Source organism: Eriocheir sinensis, chromosome 34 (genome assembly GCF_024679095.1).
Source record: "Eriocheir sinensis breed Jianghai 21 chromosome 34, ASM2467909v1, whole genome shotgun sequence".
NCBI lineage: Eukaryota > Metazoa > Arthropoda > Malacostraca > Decapoda > Varunidae > Eriocheir > Eriocheir sinensis.
Genome location: NC_066542.1, coordinates 4,685,693 through 4,708,576, shown reverse-complemented (window position 1 = coordinate 4,708,576; position 22,884 = coordinate 4,685,693). Strand labels below are relative to the sequence as shown.

Below are 22,884 nucleotides of genomic sequence, written 5' to 3'. Positions count from 1 at the left end.
GGAGACAGAAGATGGGAGGAGTATTTATAAGTGGAAAAAGAAAGGAAGGACTGTAGGAAGGAAAAGGAAGGATAGCAGGGTGGAGCAAGACTGGGAAACAAAGTAGAAGGAAGAAAGGAGTGTAGAAAAATATTAAACAGAAGACCAAAGACTAAACCAGGAAACAGAGAAAGGGAGGAGTATATTTAAGTGCTCAGGAAAAGATAGGTTAGCAGGGTGGGGCAAGGAGGTGAAAATGGGAGATGAAAAGGCTGAAGTTTAGGAAAAGACAGGACAGCAGGACAAAGCAGAAACAGAAAACAGGGTCAGTAAAAGTAGGAAAAGATCAAATAGCAGTTGAAAGGGAGAAGTGTGAGTTGGAAAAGAGAAAGGAACAGGGTGGAGCAGGATGGGGAAACTTAACCCGGTACCAGCGGGGATCATGATTCTTAATGGTCCCTCTAAGCGAGAAAAATGAGAAAAAATCACCCCTCACACAAACCATTTCATAATATATATCAAAGCATTTGTGATCAGTTTATGTATCATCTATTTTGGGGGGTTAAAATCATGGCACAAATTTGGCCCGTCGCTGCTACACGGTAAGGCCACAAATTTGGACTGTTGCTGCTACCGGGTTAAGTAGAAGGAAGAAAGAAGTGTAGGAAGAGATAGGACAGCAGGACAAAGCAGAAACAAGGGAAGGGAGGAATGGAAGTAGGAAGGGATAGATAGCTCAGCAGGGTGGGGCAAGAAGGCATAACTTAAGAGACAGAGAAAGAAATAACATAAAAGGAGAGACAGGAGGGTGTGGTAGGGAGGTGAAACAAAGTACTAGCACAGTGTGAATAGGAAAAGAGAAGTGCACAGGACAGATCAAGACTGGGAAACTTAAGAAGAAGGAAGAAAGGAGTGTAGGAAGGGATAGCTTAGCAGGGCAGGGCAAGAAGGCAGAATTTAAGAGACAGAGAAGGAAAGAACATAGAAGGAGAGACAGGAGGGTGTGGTAGGGAGGAGAAACAAAGTACTACCACAGTGCATTTAAACCCAAGGACATTTAAACTCAAGGCTAAGACTGAATAAGAGAAGAGGAATGAAGGAAATGTATACAACAGGGAGTGAATGCAAATCATAAAGATGACTTAGAAGGACACAGGAAATAGTTAGAAGGATGTGATATGAAGGAAAGTATGAGTATGAAATGAAGATTGAGGGAGATGAGAAAGGGATGAGAGATAGAGACGGTGATGATGGTGGTGTTGAGTGGTGATGAAAATAATGCTGTTGAGTGTTATGGTGATGGTTGCTGCACACACACACACACACACACACACACTCACAAAGGTAAAGCTGTTTAAGAATTATCATGTGAACAAGATGAGAAACCATTGCATAAGCATTTGATCCTTCTTAAAACACACACACACACACACACACACACACACACACACACACACACACAAGATAGTCTCCAGACCCAACAAACTTATATTACAGAGAGAGAGAGAGAGAGAGAGAGAGAGAGAGAGAGAGAGAAGAGAGAGAGAGAAGAGAGAGAGAGAAGAGAGAGAGAGAGAGAGAGAGAGAGAGAGAGAGAGAGAGAGAGAGAGAGAGAGAGAGAGAGAGATAATGACACAATTGTAATGCTCCTTCTATCCAATGTCTTCCTTATCTATCTTTTCCCTATTTATCTCTTCCAGCCTTCTCTCCCTTATTTAATATCTCCTTTATCAACCTCTCTCCCTGTTCATTGTCTTTCCCCTACCCCCTTTTATTCCCTTATTATGTCCATTATTCTTCCTTTATTTCCTTATCCCATCCAGAAACTTTCCTGCACTCCTCTTCCTCCTCCTCCATCTTCCATTCCCCTAAACTAACCTTTCTTCACCTTATCTAACTCCTCCATTCATCATCTTTTCCTTTTTCTTTTTTCTATAATTATTTCAATTGGTCAAACTTTCACCATGTATTCCTTTCCTCTCTTTTGGCCACTCCTCTTAACTCTTTTATAGGAGCAGTGATTTGTGGGCTTTTTCTCATTATTGTTTTCCTTTTTTGCCCTTGAAATGTTTCCTTTACTGTAAAAAATAATACTTGCTGGCGACCACAAGTCCAGCACGTGATCAGACCGTGGCTCACCTAACGCTTCTTCACCCCCTTTGCAGAGATCGTGGATGGCAACCTTAAGATGACTCTGGGTATGATCTGGACCATCATCCTGCGCTTCGCCATCCAGGACATCAGCGTGGAGGAGATGACGGCCAAGGAGGGGCTGCTGCTCTGGTGCCAGCGCAAGACGGCGCCCTACAAGAACGTCAATGTTCAGAACTTCCACACGTCCTTCAAGGTTGGTGTTGGAGTCTCTTCAGGGGCATTAGATTCTCTTTAATGGACTTCTGTGTTGATTGACTTCTACATCGCCTTATCATATTATCTTACATTATTATACATTATTCATTTGTTTATTTTACATTTGTTTAGGCTGGTATATGTTCTTTGGGGCCTTTGGATTTGCATTAGTTAACTTCCATATTGATTATCTTCTATACGTTCCATATTAGTTAACTTTACACGTCCTTCAAGGTTCATATTATAGTCTTTTGGGGTCTTAGATTCACATTAGTTAACTTCATACAAAGGCTCTGGTATTAAAAGAACAGGGTAGGGTTTGAAGTCTTAATTCAGTATTCCGTAGTATGACGAGAGATGTATGGAGACTTCAATGGCGTTTATACACTAATAAAGGCCTTTGATAAATATGGGTGATGTCAAAAAGGTCTCAGTTCTTAAAGGGCAGGAGTAGAACTAGCAATGGGTCCATCTTTCTTTTCTCCTTACTGCTTACTCCCTTCTCCATCTTACTCATCATTTCTCGTGGTAACCCAATGCTCCCTCCCTCAGGATGGCTTGGCCTTCTGTGCGCTCATCCACCGACACAGGCCAGACCTGCTTGACTACTCCCAGCTCTCCAAGGACGACCCTCTGCACAACCTCAACCTGGCCTTCGACATTGCAGAGAAGCACCTCGATATCCCCAGGATGTTGGACCCTGATGGTAGGTGTCGGACAGGGCTAGATGCTAAGGAGAGATGAAGAGCAAGGAGGGACGAATTAGGGAGAAAGGAGTGTCATAGTGAAGTGTATGCTAAGTAAAGAAGGGAAGCAGGGAGGAATGAGAAAAGGAGAGGGAGATAGGGTAGTGATAGGGGATGGTAGGTGCTGGATAGGGCTATATGCTAAGGGAAGAAGAGGAGCAGGGAGGGACAAGAGAGGGAGAAAGGAGTATCAGAGTGTAGTATATGCTGAGTGCAGAAGAGAAGCAGGGAGGAATGAGAAAAGGAGAGGGAGATAGGGTAGTGATAGGGGATGGTAGGTGCTGGAGAGGGTTATTGTTAAGGGAAAAAGGGAAGCAGGGAGGGACAAGAGAGAGAGGGAAAGGGAAAGGAAGGGTTGAAGGGTTAGGAATTGGTAGAGACATCATTGGTGGATTGTATCATAATCAAAGTTGGCCAGGGCTAGATTCTAAGGGGAGAAGGGGAGCAGAGAAGAACAAGAGGGAGGGAGAGAGAGTATAGCAGTGTTAGGGGTTGGTAGAGGCATTGGCAGGTTGTATTAGTCATAGCTGGGGTTGGCCATGGAAGGGAGAGAAAGGGTGTGACAGAGGAAAGTAGATGGAACAGTGATGATGAAGAGAATGGAGGAAGGAAGAAATGAAAGGAACATTGGTGGTTATAGCTGCTGGAAGTAATCTAGAATCTAACAGTAAAGGGAATGGAGAGAGAAAGATATTATAAGGAATAAGAGAATGGTCCTGAGTGCTTAGACAAAGGTAAGGCGAGTTGCTATAAAAAGTCAATCAGTTTTACCAACAGACATACTGGGTAAATGAGGCTCTGTATTACATTACTTATCTGAAAGTCATATTGTTTCCTTCCTTATTTAAGGTTTGAAATATACCCTGAAGTAGTTTAGTTGTTAAGGGTTAATTGTGTTCACTTTTATTATCCACTTTCCTATTCAGAGAGTCCAGACGAGATGAACTGAACAAGAAGCCATTCACTCGCCACTAACACAATCCTTCCCTCCCCAGCCCTGGAGATAAAGGCAGATAGAGTCCATTGTTCTTCCAGCCCTGTATCAACCTCTACTTGTGTCCATCATGCTTACGCCACACTAGCAACACAACATAACACACTGTACTCTCCCTTGGGTCACACTAAGCATGGACTCTTTACCACATGCCTCACTCACCCTCCAAGAGACAGCAGTGATCCTTTATATCAGCTGTTGCTTCTCTGTTTTAAGGGGGAACTGTTACAAAACTATCTATTATTATCGTCTCATTCTTCTTGTCTTCAGTCACATGAGAGGCAGTGAAGAGAGACTATGCAGTGATCTCATGTCTAGTTTTGTCTATATTTCACTTTTAACAACAAAAACAAGCATTACAGACAAAACATTTAGCATTAAAATCGTTAAGGAAGAATGATTTGTACATACAACATTCATAAACACAAAAGGAGCACCAGGATATCGCTCTCTCTATGTGTGTGTGTTCATGTACATAAACATCATCATCACCTTCTTGCTATGTTGTGTCCGTGCCTCACCCGCCCTTACTTCTGATACCACCACACTCTTGTACGCTCACCCCCAAGCACTCACTCTCTCACTCCTCACGTGCCTTCCTTGCAGACCTGGTCAACACCCCGAAGGCCGACGAGAGGGCCATTATGACCTACGTCTCTTGCTACTATCATGCCTTCCAGGGGGCTCAGCAGGTAAACCACAGCCGAGTGCCCCTGCCTCATCCAGACCCCCTTCCTTCACTAGACTCAGATCCGTGTTCTCAAATGTATCGGCGCTTCTATACGCCTGTTCATAAAGCCTCTCGTGGAAGTTTCTTAGATTTCCATGGGCTGTTTTGGGATACCAGTGATAGTTTGACATGTCCTCTACATCACCATCCATGAAAGTCTGGTTAACCTTCTCTGTGGCCTTGGGAAACAGGTGCATTTGTAAAGCCTCTTGTGGAAGTTCCTTAGATTTCCATGGATTGTTTTGGGATACTGGTGATAGTTTGCCATGTCCTCTACGTCACCACCCATGAAAGTCCGGTTAACCTGCTCTGTGGCCTTGGGAATTAGGTGTCTCTATACGCCTATTTGTAAAGCCAATTGTGGAAGTTCCTTAGATTTCCATGGATTGTTTAGTGATCCAGGTGATAGTCTGACATGTCCTCTACGTCACCACCCATGAAAGTCCAGTTAACCTTCTCTGTGGCCTCGGGAAATAGGTATCTCTATACGCCTATTTGTAAAGCCAATTGTGGAAGTTGCTTAGATTTACATGGACCGTTTAGTGATGACACGACCTCTCTCTCACCACCCATGAAAACCTGGTTAACCTTCACTATGACCTCTCTTTTGGCCACTCTTTACTTTTGTATGTTGTGGGAGCAGTGAGTAGTGGACCTTTTTTTCTACACTTTTTTTGTTGCCCTTTTATTGTAAAAAAAAAAAAAAAGGCCTCGGGAAATGGTCGTAAAGGGAGACCGACACGTTTCAGAATACGGACCTGACCTCACTTACTTCCCATCATGGCAGCGGGTCTCTTCTTGCCTTGCCCGCATAATCGAGTCATTCCTCACAGCAGCACCTCGACCCATCCCACAGCATGGCCACACACCAGCCAGCCAGCCATTGCCACATACAAGGATCAGCCTCACCCACATCATGTCTCATTTTCCGACACTTCACTTCACTCTCGGCTTGGCCCTTGAAGGATTGGTGCTGGTTTGGAGGTGGACGAACTTGCATAGAATTTAACACTTTCATCTCTTGTGGTAGGGATTTAACCTCTACTGCTGAGAGACATTAGTAAAGTCATGTTGTTTTGGCCAAGGTGTGTTTGTGCCCTAATCCAGTGCAGGCCAAGGAAGGGTCTGCTGTAGCCACCTCCAGGCCCACCAATGTTCACACAACACTCCATCCTGTCACACCACCTCGCAGACAGCTGGAGATGAAAGGAACTAGGAATAATATAAAAGAAATAGTAATGCATTTTCTATAAGAGAAGATCAGGTAAATGAGCATAATGGGTGTATATCTCCATGAATTTAGTTTTTTTTATAACGATTACTTTTCTAATTAACTTGAGCATCGCCATCGAGCTTGTGAAAATGCCCCTCGTGGAATAGTCTTCAGCTCTTTGCATCTTGGTGACAACACACACGAAATCTGAGACATTCACAGATTTTTTTGCATCTCTCCTGCGATGACTAACAGCAGTAGTTTCTGGCAGCACTCTGCAGCAGCACCCGGTCTGACTCACTCCCACAGCACTGCCGCAGCCTAAGAGGGGCCCCTGAGACACTGCCCAGCCTCTCTGTTGTGTCCCTTAACAGCACTGCAGCATTGTGTGTCCTGCTGTCCATTGTCTGCCCTGGCTGCCTGCCGCCCTGTGCTCCTCAGAGTCTCAATGCATGGAACGGGCGCTCGGAATTACTAGTCTTGTTAAATTTATTCTGGATTCCGTAGATGTAGCACGGAAGCATCCTTAAAATATACTTACATAATCAAAACAAGACATGATTCTAGCCTTTCAGTAAGATATATTTACCTTTGCATACAGTTCTAAATTTTTGTCTTGTATAGTAAATGGAAATATGGTTAAATAATGTTGTTTCTCATGTTTTTTTATGCCACCTCCATGCATTGAGCTCATGACTTGCACACCAGATGGACTAGTAGTCTTGGGCGTTGCAGGCTGACCACTACCATTACTGTGTTGTGCTGAGTAGATCCTGAGAGAGAGCATTCACCTGTTTTAATTTAAGACCTGGTAACCTGCATGGGAGAGTAGTATATGTGTTCCGCCGGCTGGCCCCACACCAGGCAGGCGCACCGCACAGGTTTTGTTCCGTGTAGTTCTGTCTTCCTGGATCTTGGTGGTTCATGCAAAGGCGAAACCATATTTTTGTTATTGTTATCGTTATTATAATTTTCCGTATCAATGACTGAGTATGGCCTGAGACACACAATTCTGGAACACATTGAACTCCTTTCCATGATCACCACTTACACTTCATTCACCATGGGCAAGGTAGTCTTTAGGGCAGCTTCAAGACACGAGAAAACATTTGAAAGTCTGAGTAGGAAAGATCACCTAGTGAATTGCACATTATATACAGTTATCATACGCCATTGAAGTATTATGGGTATGATCATATCAGTAACACACACACATACACACTCAAATATACACACACATTCATACACCAAGCTTATTCAGGGAGGGTATTGGTTGAGGATCAAGAGTCAAGCATGCGATCAGACCATGGTGAATCACATACACACAGATGGGACAGTATGAACATAGCACAACTAAGTTAATACACAGCATCTTTTAGGAGTGTGGGTCTCAGCCATCACTCAGTCCTGCCTGTGCTGCTGCCTGTGCATGATTTATGTCTTAATGCTCGCGATTTTTTTAATATATTCCTCTAACCACGATCTCTAGCTAAAACGAGGCCACGGTTGGTTGTCTCCGCCACCCGCTGTCAGGGTGGTGGCGGGCAGCACGTCAGCCCAGTGGCAGCCTCCTATAGCCTCAGGGACGACCACTGACTTAGAGATCCTGTCATTGCTAGCGTCCTAAAATCTGCCATTCACAATTTCTCCATTCCCATTTTTCTTTTCCTTTAGTTATTCAATTCTTTGGTAGATTTTGAAGTTGGGTAATTGAAAATCATCGCTATATGTTTGAAATTCAGTGACTCTATAGGTTCCATTAATTACCAAGGATCTGAGGCATTAAAAGACCTTAATTAAACTGTCCATCATGCATTATTTAATTCTTTGGCAGATTTTGAAGCTGGAAAACTGAATGCCATCAATATACGTTCGAAATTCAGTTACTTATTTGTTTTCATTGATTAACTTGAGGCATTAAAAGACCTCCGTAATGTTGGGCGATCATACAAAGTTCATTGTCCTTGAGGCTGGTGAGAGGCTGGCCCAGTGCAGGCACCAGCAACCTGAGGCAGCAGGAATTACACTGAATGAGCAGCCGCCGCCTCCTTCCATTCAGTCCTTGCAGTCTCTCAGTCCAGTGTGCACCAGTCCTACCTAATACACTAATTTTCCAGCCTGTGATGTGCAAGTGCTCCCAGCTGCGGACAGGCTTGTGTGTGCGTGTGACTAACCGTGTACATAAACCTTCACAGACATTTCGGAGGGAGTCCCCGATGAACGAGCTGTGATGACTTACGTGTCCTCATATTACCACACTTTTACCGGCGTGCAGAAGGTGAGTGGACGGGAGAGAAGTGATTGGCGAGTGTGTGGAGTGTGTGTATTAGGGCTGAGAGGAGAAGGTTGAGTAATAGGGTGTGTAAAGGTGGCAATTGTGTGTTAGTGTTGAAAGTAAAGGACAGGAATGGGAGTCTGGAGGTGATAGTTGTGTGCTTGTAGTGTGTGTGTGTATGTGTATGTGTCAGTGAAGAGACTAGAGGACTGTATAAGGGAGTGTGAAAGTAAGTGGGTTGGCATTAGTCGTGAGTGTATGTGTGTGTGTGTGTGTGCAGGCCTTATTGTTGAGGACAGAGTAAGGGAGAGTTGCGTTCGGATGTGTGGTGATTCTTAGTGAAAAGTCAGTAAGATCCGGTTGTTTGGGTTGGTTGTTTAAGAGAAAGTAGAGAGATTTTGATACAGATGTTAAGTTAGCCTGGGTTTATCAATTGGAAGTTTAGGCGAAAGGAGAAGTTAGATTTGAAGTTGTGTATGACGAATGGAAGTGTGATGAGTTGAAGGGATAAAAGAATATGTGTTGGATGTCAAAACGAAGGGACTAATGAACATATATCTCATGAGAGACATCTAAGTAAAAGGCTATGAGATTTATTAAGCTGTCAAGTGTTAGTGAAAGGAAGGAGGATGAAGGTGAGAGTTGGTACCACTTGCCATGATGCTTGTGGTGGTAACAGTGCAGAACAAGAAGCTAGCTGTTGCATCCTCAGCCAGTGTTTTGACGTGAGTGTGTAGTAGCTACTAACTGACACCCGCTCATCATCATCATCAGCAAGTGCCTATTTTACAGCTCCACTCACTGCCCCCTTGCCCTTACTTAGCCATAGCATAACACAATACCTCCAGCTTGAAACACACATTTATTTTATTTATTCTCCATGTCAAAAATTAGACTCCAAAACTTAAATGGGTGATATAAAGTAATTTTCATAGTCCATTGATGATGATTTCTCTTTGTACCCTAAAGAAAGTAATTTATTTTTCACCTATGTGCTTTTTTGGGGGAAATATTAATGATCAAATTTAATGAAGACAAACACTTCAAGAAAATAATTTAAAATACCATAAAAATTGAGGCCCAGAGATCTTATAGTTATTGTTTACCACGACTAATAGGCAAGAAAATCTCCACGAAGTTCATTTTATTGTCGTTAACCTCCATATATATTACCTTTTCTATACTAATCTATATCATATGCTCCCAACTTTATATTAACAGCTCCAGATCATATACTTTCCCCCATGCGATGCCTTCCAGACTAACCTATTGCATATACCCCCCAACTATACCTTAAACTAACACATCAGATCATATATTTTCCCCTTATGATGTGTTTAGTGTAAAAGGGACAGCCAAAACAAGTCAGCACATATTCTGTTTATTTGGCGTCATATGGTGGCTGAATTCTTGATACATCGTGTGGTGGAAAACGTTAAGGAAAAAGTAATCTTATAGTGGGTTATTCATAGGCCTAGTTATGTGATTCTTCTATTGAGTTCGAGGTCTGTAAAGTCTGGCGGTCACTTTAAAATGCGACTTGCTTAAAACTATCAAATGTCAGGTCATCCCTTTACACTGAACGCCTCATATTGTCCCCATACTGTCCCTTCCCCTCACTGACTGACCCTCGTATGGCGGCAGGCGGAGATGGCTGCCAACCGCATCTGCAAGGTCCTCAAGGTCAACCAGGAGAACGAGAGGCTGATGGAGGAGTACGAGCGCCTCACCTCCGACCTGCTGGAATGGATCCGCCGCACCCTGCCTTGGCTCCAGGCCCGCCAGCCCGACAACACCCTGGCTGACCTGCAGAAGAAGCTGGAGGAGTACCGCCTCTACCGCCGCAACCATAAGCCCCCGCGTGTGGAGCAGAAGGCCCGTCTGGAGACCAACTTCAACACCCTCCAGGTCGGTATTTATTAGTGTATTATGTAGTATGTCTGTAGGTTTGTAGGACACAGTAGAAGAGACTCTGCTTGCTTCTGGGCTTAAATTTTCTCCCTTCATATGAGGCATCAAGAATAGAAAGGTGAAACTTGCCCTACCCAATGCCAGGGCTGGGGATAAACTTGCCTTCTTTTCCAGCTCTTTTCACCAACAAAAAAGCGAGCTCTTCTTTGTTAATCAATTGCAGTTTTTCCTTTTCATTCATGATACACTTAATTCGTAGCCATTTTTAGGTAGCTTACTTGGGTTTACAATTTATGGACTTCTTCCAAATGCTAAATATGATGATTATTTTTTAAAGTCCTCTATAATTATGCTTTGGAGTTAGTTATTGTTTGTTGTGACTTTTCTTTATCCTATAGCTGATTCTCATGCACTAAGACACACACATTTCCTCCTGTTCCCTTATGCTCACAGAATCTTATCCACTCCACAGACTAAGCTGAGGCTGTCCAACCGCCCGGCCTACCTGCCCTCCGAGGGAAAGAGCGTCACAGACATCGCCAACGCCTGGAAGAACCTCGAGGGTTGTGAGAAGTCCTTTGAGGAATGGCTGCTGTCTGAGATGATGAGGTCAGTGCTGTGCTCCTTGGGGCTGAGATCTAAGACAGTCATATTTCAGTCAAGTTGTAATATAAGCAGAAAAGTTTAGGCATATTTGATCTTTCATACCCTAGAATGACATGGCTAACTAAAATAAAAGGTGCACTTCCACACGATGAAAAGTTGATTCAGCCAAAAACTTGAATATCACCCAAATATGACTTAGGCAGTTTGTTTACGAGAGTCATGATATACTCTGTAGCCCATTTTTTACTGCCTCTACTCCTACAGCTATATAGGTTTATAGTGTACAGAATTACTTGGTATAAACTGTAGCCCACTTTTCACTGCTTCCATTTCTGTAGGTTTATAGGTATAGAATCTGTAGAATCATTAGGTATAGACTCTGGCCCACTTTTCTCTGTTTAACACCTGCAGGTATATATGTAGGTATAGAATGTATAGAATGAATAGATATACTCTGTGGCCCTCTTTTCACTGTTTCTTCTGCAGATATATAGATACAGTATGAATAGGATGAATAAGTATAGAATCAAGCTCACTTTTCTCTGCTTAACTCCACCAGGTATATAGGTATAGAAGGTATCACATCAATAGATATACACTGTAGCCCTCTTTTCACTGTTTTTCTTCTGCAAATATATAGATACAGTATGAGTAGAATGAATAAGTATAAAATCAATCCCCTTTTCACCATTTCCACTCCACCAAGTATATAGGTATAGAATGTAAAGGTATGCACTGTACCCCACATCTCACTCCTTCCACTCCTCTAGGCTGGAGAGGCTGGAGCATCTGGCCAAGAAGTTCAAGCACAAAGCACAGATCCACGAGAGCTGGACCCAGGGCAAGGAGGAGATGCTCAAGAGCCAGGACTTCCGCCACTGCAAGCTGAACGAACTCAAGGCTCTCAAGAAGAAGCACGAGGCCTTTGAGAGTGACCTTGCAGCCCACCAGGTGATTGTCTCCCTCCTTTGTTGTATTGTGGGAAGCATGTGGGAGAAGAGTTATGGAAGGGGGACTGAAGCATATTGGGATGTCTCTGTTTCTTCCATATTTGAGGCAACAGTAAAGAAAACAGCCAGAAATAAAACTACCCTAAATGAAAGTAGCTAAAAACTCTTCTGAAATAAATGCAAGAGAAAAATGAAAGAAGGGGAACTTAAGTATATTGAGATGTCTCCGTTTCTTCCATATTTGAGGCAACAGCAAAGAAAACCAGAAATATAACTTTATCATAGACTAAAGTAATTGAAAACTCTATTGAAATGAAGGCAAGAGTAATCAAAACAGCAGACCCTTCCCTTCTTACTTTACCCTAAACACACGAAACTGAAAACTGTACCAAAACAAAAATGAGGGTAACCAAGACACTGACCCTACCTTCTTATGTTACTCTATAGACAAATAACTAAAAAATAACCAAAATAAAGAGACAAGTAACCGAGATAGACACTGACCCATTCCCTACCTCTTCCCTCCCATTCCCAGGACCGCGTTGAGCAGATCGCAGCCATCGCACAGGAGCTCAACGCCCTCGACTACTATGACTCGGCCACCATCAACACCCGCTGCCAGTCCATCTGCGACCAGTGGGACCGTCTCGGCACCCTCACCACCTCTCGCCGCAATGCACTCGAGGAGACTGAGAAGCTGCTGGAGAAGATCGACCAACTGCATCTGGAGTTTGCCAAGAGAGCAGCAGTGAGTATAGCACAACGTTGCCAGATTGTTGTGCTCAGCCGCCTGTGTTTGCTGATTTCCAACCCAAAAACTGCCTCCTCGACCCCAATAACTGCCTTCATATATAGTTATCGTTAAAATGGTTAATTATTGGTGGTTTTTGGCTCAGAAACTGGTAAACAGGCTCTTGAATACGATAATCTGGCAATGGTGGTATAGCGTGATGTTAGGGAGAGAAAATCTGAGCCCACTTCCTTTCCTTTGCTCTATGGCTTCTAAGGACTGTGAGAGCTTAATGCATCACTGTTCCTACTCCCTTGACTACCAACACGAGCAGTCAGTAATCAGTCAGTCAGCAAGTAATGCTATGGAGCTCTAACACATCACAACCTCTCCCCTTCACAGCCCTTCAACAACTGGCTGGACGGAGCTTGTGAGGACCTGGTGGACATGTTCATCGTGCACACCATCGAGGAGATCCAGGGACTCATCGACGCCCACAACCAGTTCAAGGCCACGCTGGGGGAGGCCGACAAGGAGTACCAGGCCATCACTACCCTGGTCACTGAAGTCCAGCACACCGCCCAGAAGTACCAGATCCCCGGCGCCCTGGACAACCCCTACACGACCCTCACAGCACAGGTCTGGCAGGGCGGGGATGAGTGTGCTTGTTTTGTGGTGTGCTTGCCTGGGTAACAGAAGGAAAAAGTGTATGTTTGGAAGGAGACAAAGGGGTTAAGAGAGCATCTTCCCAGGGAGTTGAATGATTAGTCAGTAAGGGATTTTTGGCATGGATGAGTGTGGTTGTTTTGGGTGTGACTGACAGGATGATGGAGAGATATAGTCAGTAAATGGAGGCTCAACATGCATAGTATGGGGTTTGGGACGGAGGAAAGAAAGGGAAATGAGGTGTCCAGCAAGGCATGTGAGGGAAGGAAATGTATGAGAGCGAGTGTGTTGCCTTATCATCATCCAATTTAGGCTTTGATTTATTTTAGTAACCATACATAGAATACTTTTTCTCACCCATCAAAAAACACATTGCACATTACAGTAACCTCCCCAAAGCCCTTCCATGAGTCCTGCGCACACTTAAGACAAAGATAATATAGGAAATGTTAATGTAGGACTATAGGAAAACTAACATTCACTTTTCAAATATTCATTAAGAGAGATGAAAAGCAGATAATGGTAGTAATAATAACCCCATAAACTAACACATTCAAACGCACAAGTTATATATTAGTGGAGGAGATACGTACAACTTCCCATCAACACTTCTTCCTTCCTATGATCCTTCACTAAAAAACGCTTTGGGGACGTTGCTGGAGTGTCGTTGTTGTCGCCTTGTTGGTCTGTTTGTATAATGTGTCCTTGTGTCTTCCCCACTCATGCTTCCTAGGGCAGTGAGGGAATTATGGGAGCCGTGGAGGTAATGTTCTTCCTGTTCTTGTTTACAGCATGAGGGTGAAAGATCTTAGTAACTGTATATAGAGAAAGTAAAAGACAAGAAACAGAAACCCTCAAGATATTTACTTATACGGTATTTTTCTTGTGGTTTAGTGATGCTGCCTCTGACTATGATCATCGGGTTTTCATTTTCACAGAAGTGTTTTGTTATTTTCCTTTTTTTAATTGACAAAGTTATCAGGCAGCCAACCTTACAAATTTCGAGACATAGAGGAGTAATCAGATTTTGTTTTTTTGTTCTTCAATTTACAAAGTTATCAGGCCGCCAACCCTTGCAAATTTTGAGGCACGGAAGAGTAATCAGATTCTGTGTTTCATCCTTTAATTGACAAAGTTATCAGGCAGCCAACCCTTGCAAATTTTGAGGGTTTTTCTGTGGTTACCCAAGAGGCGCCACAGGTGATGTTGATAAGATTAGTCCTGTAGTGAAAGCAAAGAATAGAAATACAGTAAAATTCCACTGATATTGTACAGAATAATCATTGCTACTCTGATTGTTTCTGGAGATTAAGACGCTTGACGTTTTTGTTACTCAGTATTGGCATGACTATACAATTAAGATACGATGCATGAATATCCAATGCATATATCCTGTATGCCCATAGAGCCTAGATGAATGGAATTTTACTGTACAGATTAGAGTAGTTAGTAGTGGGTAGCATAAGTGAGAGAAAGATATCTAAACCATCGCACAACACAAGGTGCACACACATACAATTAGGAGTCATTCTATAATTCCTAGCAACACGTTTAGCCCCTCACTGTGCACCTGTCAGAGCACCAAGTGTCCAGTAAACTGATTCATGTTTATCAGGATGTACGTTAGCTTCTTTGTTACCCTGTTTACTGATTATCCCTATTATTATCTTCTATTAGTCATTGATACATTATAAATTACAATTCCCAAACTATATGATGGCAAAAAGTACATTCTGAGTAGGGATTTCTCACTTCAAATGCTAAAACTGCTTTGTAAATGGCTACTTGTTCCCCATATTTGACATCACACTTGAGTATTGAGAAGTTAGCAAGCTCATGTGTTAGCCACTCTTATTTTCTTTCATTTTTCCTACTTCTTAAGCCTTCTCAGTAAGTGGTGTAGCCTCAGTTGATGTAGGCAGGAATCACCAAGTCCCTCTCACCTCACCTTCTTTTACTTACCTCTACTCCAAGCCCTCTGTTTAAGTATTTCTGTAGGTTCAAGTGTTGTAAGCAGGAGTCGCCAAGTCCCCCTCACCTCACCCTCATTCCTTTTACTTAGCTCTACTCTGAGCCTTCCCTTTAAGTGTTGTTGTAGCCCCAAGCATTGTATCAAACCCAAAAGCCACCCAGTGTTTCTCACCTCACTTTCCCCCCACCAGGTCATCACCAACAAGTGGGGAGAGGTGCGCAAGCTTGTGCCCCAGCGTGATGCTACCCTGCAGGCTGAACTCAAGAAGCAACAGAGTATCCTTTTGGCATTAGAACATTTACTTTGGGTTGGGGTGCACCTCTACTCTCCTCCGTCTCTCTACCTGGGAGCTCAGAGGCAGAGAATCATTTAATCAATAGTTTTTAGCTCTTGAATATGTATAACCCAGGGACTTAAAGGCAAAACATATTGAGATAAGCTTGGGGTTGTTCTTCTATAGCAAAGCCTGACAGGATAAATACATAATAGGGATTCAAGAGGGCAGAAGAGTACAGCCAGGCACCAGGGTTAGGGGGAAGGATAAATGGATGCTGAAAGAGTTAGAGAAGAGATGAAGGATGAAAGTGAGGAAAAATTGGATGCTGGAGATGTAGAAGAGGTGGAAGATTTGAGTAAAGATAAAATAGATGCTGGCAGAAGCTATAAGAAAAGATGGAGGATTAGAGGAAGGGAAAATGGATACTGAGGGGTTATAGAAAATGTGTATGAAGCTAAGCAGTAATATGAACTAACAGTCAATCTCTGCATTATGTTTTAAGTACAAGCAGTCCACGTGTCTTCCTTAACCTCCCCGTACCTCAGACAACGAAAGTCTTCGCCGCCAGTTTGCCGAGAAGGCCAATGGTGTCGGCCCATGGATAGAGAAGCAGATGGATGCTGTTGCTGCTATTGGAATGGGCATGCATGTAAGTAAAGAGCAAATATATCCTCACTGCTTTTGAACTTATTACTTTTCTCTTTTGGACCAGTAAAGGAAGTGTCATACTCTATTTTAAGTCCTGTTTTGCCTTTGTAGAATGAGTGTTACCTAGGACATGATGTTGCTGCACTGAACTCTACATCAGGGTAGACCACAGCTTATATTCATACCATGTCATTGGATTTCAGATTTCTCCCAAAGGTTACCCAAAATCAATGGTTAATAGTAAGCTTGAAAAATTAAAGTACATCAATTCTTAACCGTCAGTGATATCAAAGTTGCATGAGAGTAGATTGTCACAAATGCGAACCTCAGATTATAAAAGTAAAGGGGAGAATCAGAGGCAGAGAATAGTCACAGCAGGCAAAGAATGATTAAACCTGACTCCTCCACCTTTCTTATAGGGCTCAGTGTTGGAGGACCAGCTGAACCGCCTCAAGGACTACGAGAACGCTGTCATCGGCAACAAGGCAATCATGGATGAGATGGAGAAGATCCACCAGTCCGTGCAGGAGTCTATGGTGTTTGAGAACAGGTGAGCATGTGTGTGCATGTGTATTTACCTTGTTGTGATATAAATTATTGCTTTATTATTGTTATTTTTGAGATTTATGAAAGGGCATCAAGGGAAACTTATATAGACCCAAAAATAGACCTCTCGTTAGGCAGACATGGATACAAAAACTAAAAGAGGCAGTGACAGTAAAGAGAAGAACATAAAGAAAAAAAAAGGAGGAGGACAAGAACAATGATAATGATAAGGTTAGGTAAAATAAGTAAGAAGAGAAACAAAAAATGGGGGACAAATCCTTATGAATAACAGATACCATATTTTCCCTTCCATTACCAGAGGAGGGACAAAATCTTATAACTAGACTAATAGGTAACGCATTTTCCTGCCATTACCAGAAGGGGGACAGAATCTTATAACTAGACTAATAGGTAATGCATTTTTCCTCCCATTATCAGAGGGGGGACAAAACCTCATAACTAGACTCATCGGTAACACACTATTCCTTCCTCCCATCACCCTCTGTTTCCTCACCCAGGTACACCCAGTACACCATGGAAACCCTGCGTGTGGGCTGGGAGCAGCTTCTCACCTCCATCAACCGCACCATCAACGAGGTGGAGAACCAGATCCTGACTAGGGACTCCAAGGGCATCAGCCAGGAGCAGCTCAACGAATTCCGCTCCTCCTTCAACCACTTCGACAAGAACAGGTGCGGAAATGAGTCCTCGGTTTGTTGTTGTTGTTGTTTGCTTGGGGTTGTCAATTACTCTATAGCCTTCCTGCGTTCATCTTCCCTTTCAGGTTAGTCAGTTAATGTGTAAACAAATTCTTGGTTCTCGTTGTCATTCATCACCACTCACTCACCTTGTTCATCTACCCTCAGGTGCGGACGGTTGACTCCTGATGAGTTCAAGTCTTGCCTCATCTCTCTGGGCTACTCCATCGGCAAGGACAGGCAGGGCGAGATTGACTTCCAGCGCATCAGCAGCATCGTGGATCCCAACACCACCGGCTACATCCAATTCGACGCCTTCCTGGACTTCATGACGAGGGAGAATGTGGACTCCGACACGGCAGAACAGGTCATTGACTCCTTCAGGATCCTGGCTGGGGACAAGGTGAGTGGTTGCTAGAGTGAGACAAACAGACAGACAAAATAAAGCCACCTTAATCTCTATTGGGATGAGACACAGACAAACAGACATAGACAGCAGAAAGACACTTATGACCCCTGGTATTGGGGTGAGAGACAGATGGACAGATAGAGACAGTTACAGACAGAAAGCCATAATAGAGACTACAATCCCTTTAGTCTGGAAAATTAAATTGCTTGCCCTTAAATCACACAAAGGAAACAGGAGCATTCAGAACAATGTTAGACAGATGGAAAGACAGAATAAAGACAAAAATAAAGATACCACAGTTCATATAGCCTAGAAAAATATTGTTTGCCCTTAAATCACACATAGGATCCAGAATAAAGGCCTAACTGCTGTCTGAGTGAAAATTCTAAATTGTATCATCATGTAGCTGCTTTAAAATGGCATTAGAAGAAAGAGAATGAGAACAGGAGCTGACTTGTATAGGCCAACCGGCCTCTTGCAGACTCCTTACGTTCTTATGTTCTTATGTTAATGAGTCAGATTCTTACACATGTTCTTTCTTAAGCCTTACATCCTGCCTGTGAATGATGTTAGAGAGACTGGAGCTTTAGAATGATGTTAGAAATTTATGGGTACCAGAGTGAGCCAGGTTCTTACACATGTTCCTTTCACAGCCTTACATCCTGCCCGAGGAGCTGCAGAGGGAGCTTCCACCAGACCAGGCCGAGTACTGCATCCAGCGTATGCAGCCCTACAGCGGCCCCAATGCCCCCAGGGATGCTCTCGACTACATGTCCTTCTCAACATCCCTCTACGGCGAGAGTGACCTGTAAACCCCCCGACCCAGCCTGATGTGACCCGCCGCTTCCGTCACCATCCTGCCAGAGAGGGTAGTGAAGAAAAAGGCTCTGCTAGATATGTTTATTTGGCCTTTGAGAGTGCATCATCTCCGAGTCCTGTCTTCAATATGCTACTACTCTCTGTCCAGGTGTGGTGGTGATGGCGGTGGTGGTAGTGACAGTGAAGGCTCTTGTATAATCTTTCTTAAAATTTGTAAGCTTCAGATGCTGACAATGTGACACCTGCGACCCCTTACTCTGTTGACCCTTCCCGACTCCTCCGATTGGCGATCATTGGCTTGTAGATGACCTTGTTTTTACTCTTTATTTTGTTTGTGTACCTTTTTTTCACATGGGGGAAGGAGAAATGGGAAAAAATTATTAGTTTGGTAATTCTATGGATCCCTTATACCTCATTATATTATTAGTTTTGAGGACTATAAGAAGTGTTTTAACCTTTTACTTCTAACTCTTATTAGCATCTGAAGCAAGGTACTGTAGGCATTTTATTGGTTTGGAGTTCAATCCAGACTCTTCAATCTTTCTTTCTCCAGTGTAAGTGGGGGTTTTGGGGTTACCACTCAGTATTGGTGCCGTGCTGAACTCTGCACAAAGGAAGAAAAACAACCACCCAAATGAACCGAGAAGCTGCGGCAGCGAACGAACATTAAAGAATAACGATTACCCCTCTTTTTGTTACTGATACTTCTCTGTGGTGCTTCAGGGGTGAGGGGTGGGGGATGGAGGGGAGGAAAGAACAACCTTCGAGACATGTGCTAACTCTGCTCCCCACCTTCTTCCCCCTAATCTGTCCCCTCTCCAGGCTGGGTACATCACTTTCCCCCCCAGCACCACCTCTCACTTCTCCCCATCCACACACACACACACACATACACACTTGTATGTACGAACACTGCCGCCAAAAGTGCCTCTTATCCCCTCCCTCCCAAGCGTGTCTGGCCTTCCCGTGTCTGTCTGTCTGTTTGTTTCTGTATATTGACTGGCACATGAACCTGCCACTGAGTTTGCCACACCACACTGAACACCTTGCCTTGATCCCCCGGCTGCCCAACACAACACAACACATAAAGGACGAGTCAACAACAAGATGAAGCAAGTAGAAAGACTCGTCCTTTTGCATCATCACTACAACATCAAACTAATGGTGACAGTATTAAGTTGCAAATACAAAAGAGCAATCATGTAGATGGTACTTGGTTTCAGACGATCAGTATTACCTCTCAGCTTATTTCTGCCTCTTCTGAAGGTGAAAATAGTTGCTGATGTTATGACAGGATGTGCCTTCCGTAGCTAGAGCTGACTGCAAGAGTATCCCATTTTCCCGAGTCAGCAGCAGCAGCAGCAAGGGTGAAGGGCATTCCCGTGGTGTGGCAGGGCACCGCAGGGCCATGTGCTGTCTTGGCGTAACCCAGGAATCTAGTCTGTGACGCTGTGGCCGCCTGTAAGCTGCTTTCTCTGTAAATACAAATACGTACTGTCCTTTCCTCCTCTCTCCTGCTAATATAATTTGTCATAGGGCATGTGATGTGTATATTACCACTATATCCTATGTTTGCTACACTGCTGTTTTTTTTTCGTTTTTTTTCACCCATAGAGTATTGTGTCTTATGTTGAAGTTTAATCAAAGTTTTGCCGACGGCTGAGGGACCCTCGCCGGCCTCCTCAGTTGAATAAACGATGCGCCTTACTTGTGTAAGCTCCTGTAGGCACACTGCAGTCATATTTCTTGCGTCCATTTCTTGACAAATCCTCTGTAATTATCGCGTTTATTTATTGTTACTGGCAACAATTGATGGCTAGGAATCAAATGACGGGCTAATTATTATTTTTTAATGTCAAACTACGAAATCTTGTACTTGTTCCTGTGAGACCAACCAAATAAACATTAATAAAACAAATCCCTGACATTTCCTTATCCCCAAATGAAAACTAAGTTGCATATTATTAAAACTGTTAGTATGCAATGTCCTTGGGTTTCCTCCATTTATGTTTTGGGGCTTATCTATCCTTACTGGTATCTATGTTGTATCAATATTGCTATCAGATTCATTTAGGGACCAACGGATTCAAATACATAGGAAGAGAAGGATGATGAATGGAGGAACTGTAGCAGGGGCAGTAGGAGGCAGCGAGTAGCGGGCTTTTTTTTATTATTGTTTTCTTTTTTTGTGTGCCCTTGAGCTGCCTCCTTTGTTGTAAAAAAAAAAAAAAAATACTGGAGGATCTTAATAAACAGAGTATATACATAAGACACCTGCTGAGGAAAGGCCATGGTAAGGATTCGAGGGTAGTAGAGTGCAGAAAGGTCATGGGGAAGGGAAAGGAGTAAAGATTTTGAGCATATCTACTAGTGTCAAAGTTTTACTGCCTTTTTAGATTTATTTCACGTTTACTAGAAGCAGTACATATATGAAGTTACATTAAATAGTTTCCGTTCTCGTACAAATAGACCAACAAGTTTAATAGACCAAATATAGCTACCAGACACAATAAGACCAGAGATTATCAGTCCAATTATCTTTAGTGTCATGGAAGCTACGTGTTTGAGTCTGCCAAGGCCATGACTATATAGTGAGTGAACCTTTTTAAATAAATCTGCGCAACAAGACCATATGGGCGTCACGGGGTTCGAGCAGTGGACTTGAGACAATGAAACCCATCTCGAGAACACTGCGTCATTGGCCTGAGTGAATCAGTCTAGAAACCTTGAGGTACAGAGGTTGTCAGTATCTTGGAGTGTGTGGCGGCGGGGGTGTGGCAGTGTAACCCGTGGGCGTGACGGTGGGTGTGTGGCTGGAGGCGTGGAGGCGGGTATATATAGTCTTGTAGTTGTTGTATTCATAGCTATGGGTCAGTAAATGAAGGGACCCAATATCTATACATCATTATTCAGTCCGCCATATTATATACAGACAAACCCAATTTACCGCTAAGCCACAATAGATACTAGTTATATAGGCGAGTTATATGGGTGCGTTGGGACCAGTAGAAGGGGTAAGAGTGCCTGAGAAAGTCTTGGAGTGTCAAAGAGAAAGAAACACAGACAAGTAGGCCTAATAATCGTAACATAACTGGCACCACTATAAAAATTGCCTGCGCCATAACGGGGTTGGGCTGACCACCAGATAGGCCCTTGAAGAAAGCCTACCGGCACTATAGGCTGAGATGTGATAAAAAAAAGATAGACAGAAAGGAAAACGGAAAGAGAAAGAGTATTAAGACGTGAGTGAGAGAATGTTAGATAGGTAGATAGCTAGATACAGAGACAGACTGACAGAGATAGGCAGATAGGTAGATAAATATATACAGACAGACCGAGATTGGTGTATATATATATATATATATATATATATATATATATATATATATATATATATATATATATATATATATATATATATATATATATATATATATTTATATATATATATATATTACAGAGACAAACGAAAAGAGCTAGGGAGCAGACATTTTAGTAAGATACAAAAGAGCGACAGAGAGACGCAAGAGATATACAGGCAGCCCTTTACAGCGACAAGAGGGGTACATAAAACATTTAATTATCGATAACGGGGCCGCCAATCTATAATATCAGCGACTATTAAGCGGGGCCGCCAACTGTACCATGGCAGCGACTATTCGTGTACCCTGGGATGCGCGTGGACATTCTAATTTAAACCCAAGGCATCTCATTTAAAGCCTCTCTTTAACACCTCAGGATTCCAGTCCATACTCATTTAACATGCAAAAGCCATTCACACTCAAAATACTATATGCTCTGATTTATCAATAGGGCTGCACTCAGAAAAGACTATATATGCTGCTCTTCCCAAACTACATTATTTTTAATAGATTTCGATATAATTTCATAACCCACACAGGCGGTGCAGTGGGTAGCGTCCCTAACTACGAATCTGCGGGTCTGGGTCGAACCTCTGTCTGGGTAGTCGGTGTTCAGCCCATCGATCGAGCTGGTCATTCTTCCTTTAGGGGTGGTCGATGAATGTGTGCATGGGGAAACCTGGGGAAGTTAAACTGTGGTAGCCCGGATATTTTCCTGTGTCGGGTCAATGGGTTCTCTCAACGGGACAGACAGAGATGAGAACATACTTTTTTTCCCCCTTTTTTTAATCAAGGGTATAGTACGGAGAGGATCGAAGTGGGTTAGTGGTGAAGGTATGTACAGGTGGTGGGGGAATAGGAAAGACGGTATGAGTGTAGCCTATAGTTATACTCTTCAGGATGCCTTGACTCCCTCATATACCCCCCATCCCCCGGTCGTGGTTATGGCACTGCACGGTTGCTGGCTGGGTAGAGTGTGAGGGTTGTCCCGCTTCAGTAAGAAT

General features: G+C 43.2%; 1 protein-coding gene across 2 annotated transcripts in view; it reads left to right on the top strand.

Annotated features, from left to right (window-relative positions):
• The window catches only part of LOC127006948 (alpha-actinin, sarcomeric-like), a 60,947-nt gene extending 40,511 nt beyond the window's left edge, over positions 1 to 20,436 (top strand). Inside the window, exons 4-17 of one of the 2 annotated variants that reach the window (XM_050877340.1) lie at positions 2,145 to 2,326; positions 2,881 to 3,034; positions 8,207 to 8,289; positions 9,931 to 10,194; positions 10,670 to 10,806; positions 11,574 to 11,754; positions 12,289 to 12,501; positions 12,886 to 13,122; positions 15,312 to 15,396; positions 15,944 to 16,047; positions 16,466 to 16,596; positions 17,111 to 17,284; positions 17,459 to 17,693; positions 18,353 to 20,436. In XM_050877340.1, the coding sequence (XP_050733297.1) occupies positions 2,145 to 2,326; positions 2,881 to 3,034; positions 8,207 to 8,289; positions 9,931 to 10,194; positions 10,670 to 10,806; positions 11,574 to 11,754; positions 12,289 to 12,501; positions 12,886 to 13,122; positions 15,312 to 15,396; positions 15,944 to 16,047; positions 16,466 to 16,596; positions 17,111 to 17,284; positions 17,459 to 17,693; positions 18,353 to 18,511 (2,339 nt within the window). In that variant the 3' untranslated portion in view covers positions 18,512 to 20,436. Of the gene's footprint in view, positions 1 to 2,144; positions 2,327 to 2,880; positions 3,035 to 4,674; positions 4,761 to 8,206; positions 8,290 to 9,930; positions 10,195 to 10,669; positions 10,807 to 11,573; positions 11,755 to 12,288; positions 12,502 to 12,885; positions 13,123 to 15,311; positions 15,397 to 15,943; positions 16,048 to 16,465; positions 16,597 to 17,110; positions 17,285 to 17,458; positions 17,694 to 18,352 lie in introns of both variants that reach the window. The other variant, XM_050877339.1, reaches the window with a different exon arrangement.
• The last annotated feature ends 2,448 nt before the right edge of the window (positions 20,437 to 22,884 follow it).